This window comes from Chiloscyllium plagiosum, chromosome 1 (genome assembly GCF_004010195.1).
Source record: "Chiloscyllium plagiosum isolate BGI_BamShark_2017 chromosome 1, ASM401019v2, whole genome shotgun sequence".
Taxonomy (NCBI): Eukaryota; Metazoa; Chordata; class Chondrichthyes; order Orectolobiformes; family Hemiscylliidae; genus Chiloscyllium; species Chiloscyllium plagiosum.
Genome location: NC_057710.1, coordinates 155,246,781 through 155,265,737, shown reverse-complemented (window position 1 = coordinate 155,265,737; position 18,957 = coordinate 155,246,781). Strand labels below are relative to the sequence as shown.

Here is an 18,957-nt window from a genome sequence, read left to right as displayed (position 1 = left end):
TCGAGTGAATCCTTAGAAGAGTATAAAGAAAGTTGGAGTATACTTAAGAGGGAAATCAGGAGGGCAAAATGGGGACATGAGATAGCTTTGGCAAATAGAATTAAGGAGAATCCAAAGGTTTTTACAAATACATTAAGGACAAAAGGGTAACTAGGGAGAGAATAGGGCCCCTCAAAGATCAGCAAGGCGGCCTTTGTGTGGAGCCACAGAAAATGGGGGTGATACTAAATGAATATTTTGCATCAGTATTTACTGTGGAAAAGGATATGGAAGATATAGACTGTAGGGAAATAGATGGTGACATCTTGCAAAATGTCCAGATTAGAGAGGAGGAAGTGCTGGATGTCTTGAAACACAAAAGTGGATAAATCCCCAGGACTCAATCTGGTGTACCCGAGAACTCTGTGGGAAGCCAGAGAAGTGATTTCTGGGCCTCTTGCTGAGATATTTGTATCATCGATAGTCACAGGTGAGGTTCCGGAAGACTGGAGGTTGGCAAACATAGTGCCACTATTTAAGGAGGGCAGTAAGGACAAGCCAGGGAACTATAGACCGGTGAGCCTGACCTCGGTGGTGGGCAAGTTGTTGGAGGGAATCCTGAGGGACAGGATGTACATGTATTTGGAAAGGCAAGGACTGATTAGAGGTAGTCAGCATGGCTTTGTGCGTGGGAAATCATGTCTCACAAACCTGATTCAGATTTTTGAGGAAATATCAAAGAGGATTGGTGAGGGCAGAGCAGTAGATGTGAACTATATGGACTTCAGTAAGGCGCTCGACAAGGTTCCCCATGGGAGACTGATTAGCAAGGTTAGATCTCATGGAATACAGGGAGAACTAGCCATTTGGACACAGAACTGACTCAAAGGTAGAAGACAGAGGGTGGTGGTGGAGGGTTGCTTTTCAGACTGGAGGCCTGTGACCAGTGGAGAGCCACAAGGATCGGTGCTGGGTCCTCTACTTTTTGTCATTTATTTAAATGATTTGGATCCGAGCATAAGAGGTACAGTTAGTAAGTTTGCAGATGACACCAAAATTGGAGGTGTAGTGGACAACGAAGAAGATTACCTCAGATTACAGATCTTGATCAGATGGGTCAATGGGCTGAGGAGTGGTAGATGGAGTTTAATTTAGAAAAATGTGAGGTGCTGCACTTTGTGAAAGCAAATCTTAGCAGGACTTATACACTTAATGGTAAGGTCCTGGGGAGTGTTGCTGATCAGAGACATTGGAGTGCAGGTTCATAGCTCCTTGAAAGTGGAGTCGCAGGTAGATAGGATAGTGAAGAAGGCGTTTGACATACTTTCCTTTATTGGTCAGCGTATTGAGTACAGGAGTTGGGAGGTCAAGTTGCAGCTGTACAGGACATTGGTTAGGCCACTGTGGAATATTGTGTGCAATTCTGGTCTCCTTCCTATCGTTTAGGGTGAGAGGGGAAAGATATAAAAGAGACCTAAGGGGCAACTTTTTCACTCAGAGAGTGGTGCGTGTATGGAATGAGCTGCCAGAGGATGTGGTGGAGGCTGGTACAATTGCAACATTTAAAAGGCATCTGACATCGATATATGAATAGGAAGGGTTTAGAGGGATATGGGCCAAGTGCTGGCAAATGGGACTAGATTAGGTTAGAATATCTGGTTGGCATGGATGAGTTGGACCGAAGGGTCTGTTTGCGTGCTGTACATCTCTATGACTCTAAGCAGTAAAGAGACACAGAAAGATGGAGTGAGGAAATTTGAGAAAGTAGAACCTGGGCAGCTCGAGCCACTGCTGTCGAAGGAGGAGTGATTAAAATTAGGGTGTGCAAGGGGAGGGAATTTGAGGAGTGCAGATACGTAAGAATTTGGGGAGGAAGGTCACAGAGAAATTGGAAAACAAAGGTGAGAATTCTCCCACTGAGGTACTGGATAACTGGGAGCAGGCTGAATGGCAGTGGTGGATATGAGGTGTGTCATGTAGCTAACCCAAGTTGGGTAGAAACAACAGCCAAGATATCGAAGAGAAGCCAGCAGTGCAAAGGTTAGTGACTTCACTTGGTCTAAAGCCTAGACACCGGGAGAATGGGAGGGTCAGGCGAGGTAAGAAGTCAGTGCAGATGTGGACTCCTAACGCTGTCAAAATGGGGAGAAACATGGAGAGAGACCACAGGAAGCAGAGTAGAGGGTAGCACGACCCGGGGTAGCTGGAATGTTAAAGCAAGAGGTGGTACCTTTGTAAAGACCTAAACTTCTCCTCAGCAATGTCCACATCTCCATTTGGCAGGTGTGTGTGTTTGTGGTCACCTGTGCAAGTGTGTGCATGAGTAGATTAGAATCCCTACAGTGTGGAAACAGGCCCTTCAGCCCAACAAGTCCACACCAACCCTCCAGAGAGCAACCCACCCAGACCCGCTTCCCTCTGACAAATGCACCTAACACTGTAGGCAATTTAGCATGGCCAATACACCTGGCCTGCACATCTTTGGATTGTGGGAGGAAACTGGAGCACCCGGAGGAAACCCACACAGACACGGGGAGAATGTGCAAACTCCACACAGGCCCGATGTTGGAATCAAACCTGAGACCCTGGTGCTCTGAGGCAGCAGTGCTAACCACTGAGCCACCGTGGCCCAACTTTTGGGACTACCAGGGTGGAGATAGTGAGGACTGCGCATGCTGGAGAGTCACATTCAATAGAATATTGCTTTGGAAAAAGCACAGCTGGTCAGGCAGCATCTGAGGACCAGGTGAGTCGACGTTTCGGGCAGAAGCCCTTCATCAGGATGTGGGGAGGCAGAGGGTAAGAGGGAAAGTTAGGTGGGATGGCGATAGGTGGATGCAGTAGGAGGTGATTGTGATAGGTCGATGGAAGGGTGGAGCAGGTAGGTGAGAAGGAAGATGGACAGGTAGGTCAGGTCAAGAGGTAGGTGCCGAGTTGGAGTTCTGGGATGGGCTGGAGGTTGAGGACATTTGGAAACTGGTGAATTCAATGCTGAGGCCATGTGGTTGTGGGCTCCTGAGGTGGAAGATGAGGTGTTCCCCCTCCAGTTTGCAGGTGGCCTCGTTCAGGTGGTGGAGGAGGCCCAGAATGGACATGTCATTGGGGGAGTGAGAGGGGTGTTGAAGTGGATGCCTACAGGAAGGTGGGGTTGGTTGGTGCATACAGACCAGAGATGTTCGTCGAACAGTTCTGCGAGGTTTCGCTCAGTCTCTTCGATATAGAGGAGACCACATCGACAGCAAAGGATGAAGTAGATGATGTTCGAGGCTATCCAAGTCAATCTCTGCTGGGTTTGGAATGATCCTTTGGGACGTTGGATGGAGGTGAAGGGGGAGGGGTGGGTGCAGGTGTTTCACCTCTTGTGGCAGGGGAAGGTGCCAGGTGTGGAGAGGAGGTTGGTGGGAGAATGTGGATCTCACAAGGTCATTGCTGGCCCCTACAGAACACAGCTAGGGGTGGGGAGAGAAATATATTTTTGGTGGTGAGGTCTGACTGTAGGTGGCCAAAATGTGAAGGATGATGTGCTCGATTTGCTAGATTAGTGAGGACGGTGGGGGTGGAGGATCTATCCTTGTTGCAGTTGGAGAGGTGGGCTTCGAGGGCGGAGGTGCGGGAGATGGGGGAGTTGTGATTGAGGGAATTGTTGATCACAGGCGAGGAGAAATTGCAGTCCTTGAAGTAGGAGGTCATCTGGGATGTGCTGGAGTAGAATCGCTCATCATGGGAGCAGATACAGTGTAGGTGGAGGAATTGGGAATAAGGGATGGTGTTTTTACAGAAGGGGAGGTAGCAGAAGGTGGAATAAGGGATGGTGTTTTTACAGAAGGGGAGGTAGCAGAAGGTGTAGTCAATCCCTTCCCAGATCCAACCCTCTGACTTGGCACCACCCTCTTGACCTGACCTACTCGTCCATCTTCCTTCCCATCTACCTATCACAATCACCTTCTACCTGCATCCCTCCATCTCCATCCCACCTACCTTTCCCCCAGCTCCACAGCCCTTCCCTAGTCCTGATGAAGAGCACTGCTGAAACATCGACTCTCCTGCTCCTAAGATGCTGCCTGACCTGCTGTGCTTTTCCCAGCGCCACACTCTATCTTCTGTAACCACAACTATGTGTGCCAAGCATGTGGGTGTATATAAGAGTGGATATTCTGCGAGAATGTGTGTGCAAGTGTGCAGTTTTGTTAATAGTGAAGTAAATTTCTAATGTCTGGGTTTTTCCTAAATTTGCTCACCAGCCCTGTGATGGGAAAATGATTGAGAGTGATAGGTTGGTCAGTCCTGCTTTAACATCTCATCCAATCAAAACATATTTTACCTCCGAATACAGTGCTGGAAAAGCACAGCATGTCAGGCAGCATCCGAGGAGCAGGGGAATTGATGTTTCGGGCACAACCCTGCTGAAGGGCTTATGCCCAAAATGTCAATTCTCCTGCTCCTCGGGTGCTGCCTGACCTGCTGTACTTTTCCAGCATCACACTCTCAACTAGCATCTACAGTCCTCACTTTCTCCATAGTTTACCTCTGGTAAGGCAGCATTTTCTTTGTCCTGTGAATAGGGTATCAAAGGATTTTGGACTCATGTGAGTTTTCAACCCCAATATTTGCATACAGAGGTGCCCTGATATGGCTGACACCAACAGACATGATCAAGAATTATGTGTGCACTGCCAGAGTCCTCGTCCTTGGGTTGGAGCTGGGGACAATAATCAAGCTTGCTAGGTCTTCAGGAAATAGCAAATTGGGAGAAGTTTTTAACCATTAAAACAGAGGCAGACCAAACAAAAAAAACTTGTGGATAAGCTGGACTGATGATAATGGTATTCAATGTGAGCAAAATCAAAAACACTGAAAATAGGAGCATAAATACTGAGCAGTAATACAGACAATTGACTCCATGTCAGGTTAACACATGACAGGGATTTGAATTTTTTAAACTGTTGACTGAAACCAACAGCATATGGAAACCCACCCAGTCACTGGGAAGTATCCATCTGGATACAGTAGAAATCACAGGAGATAATAAATCTCAACAAGGTGTGACTGCAGCTGGTGCACTATGTACCATTCTGTGCCCAGCATATCCAAACATTACAGGCAGTGCAGGAAGTCTGACAAATCTGACAAACAATCTGTATTAACTAAACTGTGAAGCAGTTGAAAAGCTTCAGTACCTTTATAGGAAAGAAGGTGCAAGGATTTCGAAGAGAGAAAAAACAGTTAAACTCTGATAATATATTTTAAACATAGAAATATGAGCGGAAGTCTGCAAGAGAGCACCATTTAACGTTTTACAGGGAACGTTGTCTCAATGTAGAAAGGAATATCTGCTGAGGCGAAGGCAGCGCTGTAGGCCAGGGATGGCAGATGCTGACCCTGGAGAAATGGAATGCTCTGACTGTTCAGGTTCTGGCCATTCCCATGTTCTTAAACCTATTAACCATTCTGCCTTATTCTCATTGTTAGGAAGAAAAAGAGTTTCTGCTGACCTCTTCCGCTTCTGGTAATATTTTGAGAAGTTCACGCAGTTTGTCTGAGCCATAGGCTTCACTTCTTCCTGACCGAATATCTTCAACAATGCACTGATTCGACCTTAAATTACAAGAGAACAACCATTAGTATCTTGTTGATGTTCAGTTTGTACAGAAGGTTCAAAGGAATAAATTCATCCCAAGTTCCTAATTACTGACATCACTAGGAGCACACTGTAGCGATGGCTCTGCAAAATTTTACAAATTCCATCTGCTTAAGTTGTGGAAAACATGTACCAGTGCGATTCTAAACTTGGGTTATGTCTGGTGAGATCATTCTGAGTTTTGTCACACAAGTTACAGGCCTCTCATTGGCTAATGTCCTGGTGATGAAGTAAGTCAGTACATCAGCAGCATATTGACTTTTCCGTCATACACACTTTTCCTAATGTGCTAAATAAGCCCTGCGGTAAAATAGCTCGCTGTGCTGTACATTTACTTTTCAATCTGCAAGTATCCTTATGACAGTTGCGATTAGCAGCTCTGTGACTCATGAGGATTGGAGAGGATAAAAGGAGATGTTTCCACCCCCAATTTCTTCCTTTGCAATGATTTTACTTGTGAAATGAAATTTCAAATCATCCAGCAATTCTGCCAATCTCTATTAATGGTGATAAGAAAAGGAGATAATGTTTCTACAAAGGCAATGTACTTTAAATTGCTGTAAACAAAGAAAGGGCACAAAGAAAGAAAAATTTTGTTTATTTAAGATATATAAATACAATTAAAAGTTCAATTATGTATTTTAGCGAGATGGGAGTCACAGATTGTCCAGATGATTCTTCATCAATGCACTGACAATAACAATAACATCAAAAACAAGTCAAGGCAGGGATTTCAAATGAAGTTTCAAAGCAAAACTGACGTGCAGATTGGGGTGAGGAGAGAATGGGGGTGGGGTGCAAAGTGAAGACACTTTGAAGAATGTAGTGAGGCTGGCGCCATCTGCTCGTCACAATGCCTGAAGTGAAAGGAAATTCATCTTCAAACATCTCTCAGTCAATTATTAGCGGCAGCCTCTGAGGAATTCCTGTGTTACAGTTTCCAATCAGCAAATACTTTCATCTGTATTTAGAAACACCTATAATGAATATCAGTTACCTGGCAAAAGATTATGTAGTTTTTTTCCCAACTGTCTGATTTTCATTTCTTAAAGAAGTAGAGAAAAATCCGCACTCCTCCAGATCTGACCTCAATACCGATAAGACATTTCAAAGGCACCAAGCCTGTAACTAGCGTTCATCTGACCAACCAAATTGTGACCTGACTTCTTACTTACCGCCCCTTCCCCCAACATTCTCAGAGGAAGGACAGTCTGTTCTCAAGGGATTACTCCACCAACTAATACTAATGCATGGTGGGAAAACCGAATGGGAGAAATGATAAATCAGAAAAGGAATATATACCCTCACGCAAATAAAACTCTTACTATAGGCTGAGTGATATATGTTCATTACATTACTTGACTTTTCCAACCGCTCGACTGCTGACTGTTGCTGTGGCAACCCAAGCACCAAAGACAGATATTTACAATGAGGGAGTGACTGAGGCATTGAAACTCATTACAATTAGTGAAGCTCTTCAACCTCACAGGCCCAACTCTAATGGCTGAAATCAATAAGGATGGATTTTAAAAACTGGTGCAGCTCGGCTATTAAATATCACTTTCTAAGATTCAATGACATTCCATCCAGAATGGCATTTTCTTCCCTTATACAAATGAAATTTGACAGAAAAATGGGTTCAAAATGTGCCTTTCTGGTCCGAATGGTTAAAGAATTATTCGTCAGCATTGGCTGAGGGCCAGCGCATTATGACATGTCAGAGAGTCCTAGTACAATCATTTTAACCCATCAAATTTTCTCTAAGTAAATATAGAGCCCTCAATACATTTGCATTTATCATAAAAAAGGGCCACAGAAATATCATCTATGCTTTACTCATACTGATGAACAAGAGGAAAAATCCAGATTGCAGTCAAATTTGAGAAAAAAAACTAGTTGATTGAGTCCATATTCAAAATTACATCTCTAGTTACATGGTGACACAAACTCACATACTGTTACCAAACACAATGTAACGACAAGGGCCAATGTGATGGAAAATATGTCCCATTTTTGTGCAAGAAAGTTTGCCGAACCATCACTGTCGGACTGACAAATACAGTACGAACTACAGCAGAATTATTCAACTTTCTGAGCACTTTATGGGTCTTCTCTTACCAAGCTTGTCAGAGATGTTACAACAGGTCTGCATTAGGTGGAACTGAAGCCAATTAGCCCAGAGGTATGTACACTACCATAGCACTGCAAGACCTCGGACCGAAAATATGATGCAATTCCTCTGACCATCAATGACCAAAACACGGATTATACAGGGTGTTCTGGTCTCTATCAAACACGGATTATACAGGGGGTTCTGGTCTCTATCAAACACGGATTATACAGGGTGTTCTGGTCTCTATCAAACACGGATTATACAGGGTGTTCTGGTCTCTATCAAACACAGATTATACAGGGTGTTCTGGTCTCTATCAAACACGGATTATACAGGGTGTTCTGGTCTCTATCAAACACGGATTATACAGGGTGTTCTGGTCCCCATCAAACACGGATTATACAGGGTGTTCTGGTCTCTATCAAACACGGATTATACACGGTGTTCTGGTCTCTATCAAACACGGATTATACAGCGTGTTCTGGTCACCATCAAACACGGATTATACACGGTGTTCTGGTCTCCATCAAACACGGATTATACAGGGTGTCCTGGTCTGTATCAAACACGGATTATACAGGGTGTTCTGGTCTCCATCAAACACGGATTATACACGGTGTTCTGGTCCCCATCAAACACGGATTATACACGGTGTTCTGGTCTCCATCAAACACGGATTATACAGGGTGTTCTGGTCCCCATCAAACACGGATTATACAGGGTGTTCTGGTCACCATCAAACACGGATTATACAGCGTGTTCTGGTCTCCATTACACACGGATTATACAGGGTGTTCTGGTCCCCATCAAACACGGATTATACAGGGTGTTCTGGTCACCATCAAACACGGATTATACACGGTGTTCTGGTCTCCATTACACACGGATTATACAGCGTGTTCTGGTCCCCATCAAACACGGATTATACAGGGTGTTCTGGTCACCATCAAACACGGATTATACAGGGTGTTCTGGTCTCCATTACACACGGATTATACAGCGTGTTCTGGTCTCCATTACACACGGATTATACAGCGTGTTCTGGTCCCCATCAAACACGGATTATACAGGGTGTTCTGGTCACCATCAAACACGGATTATACAGGGTGTTCTGGTCTCTATCAAACACGGATTATACAGGGTGTTCTGGTCCCCATCAAACACGGATTATACACGGTGTTCTGGTCTCCATCAAACACGGATTATACAGGGTGTTCTGGTCCCCATCAAACACGGATTATACACGGTGTTCTGGTCTCCATCAAACACGGATTATACAGCGTGTTCTGGTCCCCATCAAACACGGATTATACAGGGTGTTCTGGTCACCATCAAACACGGATTATACAGGGTGTTCTGGTCCCCATCAAACACGGATTATACAGGGTGTTGTGGTGTCCATCAAACACGGATTATACAGGGTGCTCTGGTGCCCATCAAACACGGATTATACAGGGTGTTCTGGTCTCTATCAAACACGGATTATGCAGGTTGTTCTGGTCTCTTTCAAACACGGATTATACAGCGTGTTCTGGTCTCTAACAAACACGGAGTACACAGGGGGTTCTGGACTCCATCAAACACTGATTATACAGGGTGTTCGGGTCTGTATCAAACACGGATTATACACGGTGTTCTGGTCTCTATCAAACACGGATTATACAGGGTGTTCTGGTAGCTATCAAACACGGATTATACAGGGAGTTCTGGTCTCTATCAAACACGGATTATACAGGGTGTTCTGGTAGCTATCAAACACGGATTATACAGGGTGTTCTGGTCTCTAACAAACACAGATTATACAGGGTGTTCTGGTGTCCATCAAACACAGATTATACAGGGTGTTCTGGTGTCCATCAAACACGGATTATACAGGGTGTTCTGGTGTCCATCAAACAGGGATTATACAGGGTGTTCTGGTCACCATCAAACTCGGATTATACAGGGTGTTCTGGTCACCATCAAACACGGATTATTCAGGGTGTCCTGGTCTGTATCACACACGGATTATACAGGGTGTTCTGTCTCTATCAAACAAGATTATAGAGGGTGTTTTGGTGTCTATCAAACACGGATTATACAGGGTGTCCTGGTCTGTATCACACACGGATTATACAGGGTGTCCTGGTCTGTATCAAACACGGATTATACAGGGTGTTCTGGTCTGTATCAAACACGGATTATACAGGGTGTACTGGTCACCATCAAACACGGATTATACAGGGTGTTCCGGTCTCTATCACACACGGATTATACAGGGTGTTCCGGTCTCTTTCACACACGGATTATACAGGGTGTTCTGGTCTCTATCACACACGGATTATACAGGGTGTTCCGGTCTCTATCAAACACTCTTGGATTGTTCTTACTCTCTGCAGTTACTCCTAAGAAACAGTCACTTTACAATATTTCCTTCACAAATGAGATGCGTTTTTATTTTTTCCCAATTTTCTCTGGTCATTCTTCTCCTGAAGATCAAGGTGATTTCAGGGGAGTTCTATGGGCAATTCGTTTGGTACTGGAGGTGGCAAGTTGGCTCAGTTGTGCCTTTGAGTTGAAATGTCGATGAAACCACTATAGAATATTCCTGCAAACAATTTAATGCAATATTGAGAGAGTGCAGCATTATTGACGGTGCTGTATTTTAGTGAGTTGTTTAGGAAGGTTTTGTCTGCCTGTTCTGGTGGCTAAAGTTGATGTTATAGGATTCGCCAGCACTACCTGGAGAAACCATGTGCGATGTCAATCAACTCCACCAGAAAAACATTGCAATTCATCTTGGTATTTGTGAACCATTACTGCTGCTGTATTTGCTCTTGCAGCAGTTTATAAGTAATTAGCCTCCTACTCTGTTAGAACATAGAACATAGAATACAGCGCAGTACAGGCCCTTTGGCCCTCGATGTTGCGCCGATCCAAGCCCATCTAACCTACACTAGCCCACTATCCTCCATATGCCTATCCAATGCCCGTTTAAATGCCCATAAAGAGGGAGAGTCCACCACTGCTACTGGCAGGGCATTCCATGAACTCACGACTATCCGAGTAAAGAATCTACCACTAACACCTGTCCTATACCTACCACCCCTTAACTTAAAGCTATGCCCCCTTGTAATAGCTGACATAGCTGTAATAGCTCGGGTCATGCAGCACTCCATACACCTATCAGCCTTGCCCTTATCAGGAACATACTGTCTCTGTACGCTCATTGTTGCAGGCCTATGGAGGCAATGGTAGATGAGGACAGAGAATCAATCATTCTCAGTAAAGTGGGAAAGCTAACAGCCGAAAGGTGGATGGCCCTGATAGAATGTTTCCCAGGGGACTAGAAGAGATGACGGGAGGAAATAGTAAACGTGCTCGGGGTAATTCATTAAAACCTGCTGGACTCTGGGATGGTTCTGAGAGATTGGAAAGCTGCAAGCATAGTTTTAAAAACGTACCCGTTAGCTTAACTTCTGTCATGGGGAATATGCTTGAATCTCTCAAGGGCGTAGTAGCGAGATATCTGGGTAGAAATTGTCCCATTGACTATAGATTCATGAAAGGCAGGTCGTGTTTAACACATTTACTGGAATTATTTGAGCACATGATGAGCACATTGGATACGTGGATGTAGTGTATTTGGATTTCCAGAAGGTAATCGACAAGCTACTATACAAACGGCTGTTGTATAGGTAAAGGTGCACGGCATTATGGGTAATGTATTAGCATGGATAGAGGATTGGTTAATGAACAAAAAGTAAAGAATAGAGATAAATGGGTGTTTGGATTAATGTTGGCACCGCAACTGTTTACAATTTATACAAATGTTTTGGAGTTGAGGACCAAGTATACCGTGTCAGAGTTCACATTTGACACTAAGATGAGTGGAAGAGCATTGTGTGCAGAGACCACTGTGAGTCTGCACAGGGATATAGATAGTGGGTAAGGGTCTGGCAGATGGAGGACAATGTGAGGTCATCCGTTTTAGCCGGACTAACAGCAAACATGGCTCTGCAATCTCCTCCTTTGCTTCCCAGAGAATCCTTGGATAAATGCCATCAGGCCCAGGGGACTTATCTATTTTCACCCTTTCCAGAATTTCCAACACCTCTTCCTTACATACCTCAAAGCCATCCATTCTAATTAATTGTGACTCAGTATTCACATCGGCAACAATGTCCTGTTCCTGAGTGAATACTGTTATGTGGTTATTTTTTATTCACAGCTCCTGCAAGTAGATTCTTTGATTATTCATGGTGTGTAGGTGTTCTTTCTAGAGGTGGAAGTCATCCATCTGCTTGAACCCCTGTGGGTTTGGTGAACATAGGGAGAGCGTTTTAGGATACTGTCCAAAGCGATGCTGAAAGAATAGTCAGAGACTGGACACACCTTGACAGATGTAAGTTGGGATGAAGTGAGTCCTACAGTTGCTGGAGATTAGAGTGGTGCTAGAAAAGCACAGCAGATCAGGCAGCTTCTGAGGAGCAGGAGAATCGATTTTTTGGGCAAAAGCAGATGCAAGTTGGGCCCTTTCGGAAGCCCTGATGGCAGCATGAGAATTACCCATAGAGTTAGAAATTCCATGCAGCAATGTTTGGTGTCTGGAACCCTTTGCCAAGGTTCCCAATTCTGCATTAAAGTCATAGTCTTCGGAGGGTCCTCAACCACCTGAATTATCATGACACTGTAATCTTTTGCTATAAATTCTGTCTTATGGTCCTGCTCCACAGCTACCTGATGAAGGAGCAGCGCTCCGAAAGCTAGTGCTTCCAAATAAACCTGTTGGACTATGAACTGGTGTATGTGAGCTGTCTGACCCCATTATTTTCTGCACTTCAAGTCCAAACAAGAGCACAGAAAATACAACTCAACAATTATTGCAGCATATCTCACTTAAAATCTCTGAAGGGGAAAACATTCATTTGAAACCAGGGGTGGATATGTGATACCATCCTGCAGATTTCTGTAATATAGCTGCTTCAAACTCCTCTACCATACTGTGGCCCCTCTATTCAACCACTGTTGAAATGAACTCAGATGCTATCACATAAAATATGGACCATTTTTAAATTTCATCAGTTGATTTAATGCCCTGGACCTTTGTTTAAAGAAATAGCTTTAAATGAACCAGGTTGTTGTGTTTTAAAACACCTTTATAAACCACCCTGACCTGCAAGTTTTGCTAAAATGGCCGACACAACATTGTTAAAGGAACTGATCTGCATTGAGAGAATTGAAATGACTACAGCACAGACACTTTGTTTACAACAGCCTGCGCAGACAATGGCCTTCTCAAGGTGTGAATAGCTTCTTCCTCTTGGGAAGAGGGCAGATCATTCGGGAGTGATAGATTTCTATTAATATTCAATCACCTTTAGCATTCACGGTGGCTCACAGGACACAAGGGATTAACCAACTGTCTTCTAACAAGAGGCGAAAGAGAATCCCACTGCCTGATGGGACCATGACTGTGCACATTTGCAAGTCAGTCACATGACTGTAGCCACCCTTCTGGTTTGATTCGGAGATGCCGGTGTTGGACTGGGCTGGACAAAGTTATAGTCCAACAGGTTTAATTGGAAGCACAATCACCTGATGAAGGAGCAACGCTCCGAAAGCTAGTTCTTCCAATTAAACCTGTTGGACTATAACCTGGTGTTGTGTGATTTTTAACCTTCTGGTAGTATAGAGAAAGACAGGTAGCCATTGTTGTAAAACAGTAACATGTCAAGTGCAGGCTGCCACAGGACAGCGTAACGTCGGAATAACAGCTACTCTCTCTCTTAACAATTCTCAAGGTTGGACCCTATCACTGTTACAAATTGGAATACATCATAAAAAGACATAATTTTAAAATATAACAAACTTCAAATTCCATAGCACTCACTCTGCAAAAAGGATTTACTATACTGTCACTGGGAGAGCGACCAGCTCCACAATCCCAATTAAACTTCAAAGTCAACATCAGAGCAAATATCTTCAACTTTCTTTGGAGTTTACCTTTTAAATTCCATCTCCTCCCAATTCTGTTACTTGTTCTGTTGGTTTGCATGCTCGTGTGCGTGCGTGTGTGTGTGTGCAAACGCATGTGTGTGTTTGTACTTGTATGTGCACGTGTGTGTGTTTGTACGTGTGTGTGTCTGTGTGTGGGTGTGTGTGCATGTGTGAGCATGCGTGTGTATGACTGTGCGTGTGTGTGCATGTGTATGCGTGAGTGGGCGTGTGTGCACGCGAGCGTGAGTGTGTGTGTGAGTGTGCACGTGTGTTTGAAACAAAGACAGAAGTAGCTGGAGAAATTCAGCAGGACTGGCAGCATCACCAGTGATCCTTCTTCAGAACTAGAACTGTACTTGAAACACTGAGTCTATTCTCTGCACAGATGCTGCCAGGCCTGCTGAGTTTCTCCAGCAATTTCTGCTTTTGTTTCAAATTTCCAGCATCCACAGCTCTTTGATTAATTTTTACGTATGTGCATATATGTTGTGGAACTTGGGGTGAATCTTACCTTCTTAATAATATTTATGATCTTTATTAAGCAATTTTACAATGAAACTGATTAGTTTTGATTAACTTGAGGGATCAGACTGGCTTATTTCTTTGTAAGTTCATAATTGTTCAATACAAATTGAATTGACAAAAAACAAATCTTTTTCAGGAAATTGAAATGACCGCCTGGAGGAGTGAAAGGACAGGAATTTGTTCACGTTCCAGATCGACTGTTGAAGAAGACTTTTCTTTGTAACATTACATTGTGCAAAATAAAAAGACATTCATATGAATTGGACATTGCTGGCGGAATCAGCAGTTACTATCCATCTCTAGATTAGATTCCCTACAGTATGGAAACAGGCCATTCGGCCCAACAAGTCCACACCGTCCCTCTGAAGAGTAAACCACCCAGACCCAAAATTTACCCCTGCCTAATGCAACAGGCAATTTATCATGGTCAATTCACCTAAGCTACACATCTTTGGATTGTGGGAGGACACCCAGGCAGAACGTGCAACTTTCACACAGATAGTTGCCCAAGGCTAGAATCGAACCTGGGTTCCTGGTGCTGTGAGGAAGTATTGCTAACCATGAGCCACCGTGCCATACATGCAAAGTTAGTGAGCTGCCTTCTGGAACTTAACAAAGAACAAATGACAAAGAAAACTTACAGCCCAAGAACAGGCCCTTCAGCCCTCCAAGCCTGAGCCGATCCAAATCTACTGTCTAAATCTATCACCCAATTCCTAAGCATCTGTTCCCCACTTACTCATGCATCTGTCCAGACGCATCCTAAATGAATGTACCGCGCCTGCCTCTACCACCTCTGCTGGCAACGCGTTCCAAATACCCACCACCCTCTGTGTAAAGTACATGCCGCGTGTATCCCCCTTACACTTTCCACCTCTCACCTTGAAAGCATGACCTCTTGTTTCTGAATCTTCGCCCTGGGAAAAATCCCCCTGTCTATATCCTTCATGATTTTGTAAACCCCAATCAGGTCCCGCCTCAATCTACTTTTTTTTAATGAAAACAATCCTAACCTACTCAACCTCTCTTCATAGCTAGCACCTTCCATACCAGGCAACATCCTCGTAAACCTTCTCTGCACCCTCTCCAAAGCGTCCACATCCTTTTGGTAATGTGGCGACCAGAACTGTACACAGTATTCTAAATACAGCCGAACCAACGTCCTGTACAATTTTAACATGACCTGCCAGCTCTTATACTCAATACCCCGTCCAATGAAGGCAAGCATACCGTATGCCTTCTTGACCAATCTACCCACCTGTGCAGCAACCTTCAGGGTACAATGGACCTACACTCCCAGATCTCTCGGCCCATCAACTTTTCCCAAGGCTCTTCCTTTTACAGTATAATTCACTCTAGAATTAGACTTGCCTAAATGTATCACCTCACATCACCTCACCTGCTGCAGTCTTTGTTGTATATGTACATCCACAGTGGTTTTAGGAAGGGAGTTGCAAGATTTTGACCCCTCAACAGTGAAGAATTGGGAATATAGTTCCAAGTCAGGATGATGAATGGCTTGGAGGGAAACTAGGAAGTGGTAGCGTTCCCATGTATCTGCTGCCCTTGTCCTTCTAGATGGTAGCTATCACAGGTTTGGAAGGTAAAACATGATGAGCTACCAGATTTTGTCAATGATGCAGGCTGCTGCCACCTTGCATTGTTGGTGAAGGGATTGAGTGTTGGAAAGTGGGAAATGGGAATCCAACCAGCATGCTGCTTCATCTGAATGGTGTCAAGCTTCTTCAGTGATATTGGAGCCCCACTCCTCTCGGCCCGTATTCTATCACACTCCTGGTTGATCTTTATAGATAGTGGACAGGATTCGAGGAGACAAGAGGAGCGCACCTCAACACGTAATTCCTACATTCTCACCTGGCCGATAGCCAGACTATTTATGTGTCTGGGTCCATTTAGGTTCAGACCATTGTTACCCCCCAGGATGTGGATAGTTGGGGACCTTAGCGATGGTGATGTTGCTGAATGTCAAAGGATGATGGTTAGATCTGTCTTCCTGGAGAGTGTCATTGCCTGCTATTTGTAAGGCGTGAGCATTATTTGTCATTTATCAATCCAAACCTAGGCATTGTCCCTGTCTTGCTGCAGAGTAACACAGACTACTTCAGTAGCTAAGGAATCACACACATGGTGCTGAACATTGTGCTAGTGTCAGCAAACACCCCTCCATTTCTGACACTATGATAGAGGGAAGGTTATAGATGAAGGAGCTGAAGATGGCTGTGCAGTTTTTTTGGAGGAGAAGGGGAGGGGGGAACAGAAAGGATATGATGAAAGAGTGCGTCCACTGCCAGAAACCAGGACGTGTAAAAGCACAGTGTTGGTACTGGCATTGCCCAGAAACCGGACACACACCAGTGGTCAATGTCTGCTCAGTATGACCAGGATAGCTCTCGGGAGGTTATGTGCAAAGCAACAATGACTCCTGACTACTTTAAACAATCAGAAAGAGAAATCAGCATGCTCTGAAATACTGGATGATCACAGACCTTGCAGGTGGGGAAAATGCACAATTTTCAATCTGGAAGAACATGAATCTCATTTTGGGAAAGACGATGGAGGTGCTACTGAGCCAGCAGTAAGTGAACAAAGCAATGGGTCTACTAACAGCAGGCAATACCAGGCAAAGACATTTTATTGGCGAATAAAATAGTAGCAAAATATATCCCTCGAGCCAAAAGGGACAAATCCTTTTGGTTTGAAGGATATAAGATTAAATGCGTACATGTGTACATGTTGCAGGATTCAAGTCTTACAGTAGGCAAATTTCAAATTACCACCAACCACCTAGAAATTAAGTTTGCAAAAGTCCCTGAGTCTGATACATGGATTACAGAGGTGAGCAAGACTTGGGTTAAGATTTAAGAAGAAGGCACGGGCCAATGAAGGCTCCTTTAGGGCCTTGGATGGAGGTGAGGGGGGGAGGTGTGGGCGCAGGTTTTGCAATTCCAGTGGTGGTAGGGGAAGGTGCCAGGATGGGAGGGTGGGTTGTTGGGGGGTGTGAACCTGACCAGGACACAAAGGAGCCTTCCACATCCATCAAAGTTTTACCTGCACATCCACCAATATCATTTATCGTTGCTCCCGATGTGGTCTCCTCTACATTGCAGAGACTGGACACCTTCTCGCAGAGCGCTTTAGGGAACATCTCCAGGACACTCGCACCAATTAACCTCACCGCCCCGTGGCCCAACATTTCAACTCCCCCTCCCACTCTGCTGAGGACATGGAGGTCCTGGGCCTCCACCACCGCCGCTCCCTCACCACCTGACGACTGGAGGAAGAACGCCTCATCTTCTACCTCGGAACACTTCAACCCCAGGGCATCCAATTATCTCTCCACCCTGGAGGCTCCCTGTCTTCAGTTCTGATGAAGGGCTTTTGCCCGAAATGTCTATGTTCCTGCTCCTCGGATGCTGCCTGACCTACTGTGCTTTTCCAGCACCACTCCAATCAAGACATCTGACTGCTAGTCCTAAAACGGTTTTGAGGTCAGATTAGGTCAAAAAGAGTGAATGCAGAATGTCTGCGTTTTGTCATCCTTAATTTTGTATTGCTATTTCAGATAAACTTTAACACTCACCGTAACAAAAATGAGAAATTTGCTCGCATTTTGTTTTTGTGGTGGGAAATGTTACCATTGTATTAAAAATGGACTTTCAATATTCATTGTCACTAATTTGGTTTGTAAGAGCTGGGACTTACACGGCTCTGTGTAAGGGAGTTTTCAGAGTGTCATAGAAAACCAGACCATGGCTTCTGTGACAAAGTGCTTAGCCCATTTCCACCTTTTCTCCACTGACATTTCATAGACAGTGCAGTATGACAGGAAAGTGGGATGTGAGACGATGAGGCAGGAGGACGCAGTCAGCTTCAATAGGTCCAGCCCACCTGTGTGATTTCAACGATGGTTGCTCTAATAACAGCCAGTAATACCTCCTCCACAGAGATGAGGGAACCTCCTATTTATGGTCATCTGTCCATTGATAGCATCACAGAGGTGTGTCAGTGAACATCCACTTTCTGTTTGGCTGATGGGGATTCCATAGCTGGCTGTGTGCACAATCTGGGAAATGTGGATTTGCAATATACACCAATGCTAAGTGTAGGATGGTGAGCTGAAATGCATGGATGTTAGGTCTGATGCCCATGTGATAGGAGATTGTTGGTAAGAAAAATGGGAAAGTGGTCCATTGAAAACTGACTGAGGCTAGTGCTGCAGTTGGTAGGCTATGGCACTGGAAAATGTTTTCACTGACCCTAGCCACTGAGGTACAATGTGAAGTCAATGAATCCTTTTGTGGTACTGCATTCAGGTCTTTAGGAATGGACACTTGCTGGTGATGTCCTTAGCTCTCTGCTGTGTTTGCGCATGTCCTGGATGATTTCCCCTGTCCAATGGGACATCACCTCTCCTTTCCATATCCTCCACCAAGACGTCGAGAGTGCAATATCTGAAATGTTCTCTCTTCCCTGTTGTCCATTTCTCTTCAGGGTCAAATTCTATTCAATTGCAACTCAGAGCACCAACTCTGCGATTCATCTTTAGGAAGGCCAGGCTTGTTTTCACCAGTGCAGAATTACCTCTAACAATGACAAGCTAATATTGGTGACGTCCAGCTGATATACAGTATACACAAGTTAGTGTTCAGCCTATCAATAGCACATGGAGGTCATTCAAAGAAGCAGGTAACACCAACTTGGA

General features: G+C 44.5%; 1 protein-coding gene across 6 annotated transcripts in view; it reads right to left on the bottom strand.

Annotated features, from left to right (window-relative positions):
- fhdc1 (FH2 domain containing 1) overlaps nucleotides 1-18,957 on the bottom strand; it is a 121,980-nt gene that overhangs the window by 40,234 nt on the left and 62,789 nt on the right. For all 6 annotated transcript variants that reach the window (XM_043700016.1, XM_043700036.1, XM_043700029.1 and 3 more), the window contains exon 5: nucleotides 5,472-5,574. In XM_043700016.1, coding sequence (XP_043555951.1) covers nucleotides 5,472-5,574 — 103 coding nt within the window. The remainder of the gene's footprint in view (nucleotides 1-5,471; nucleotides 5,575-18,957) is intronic.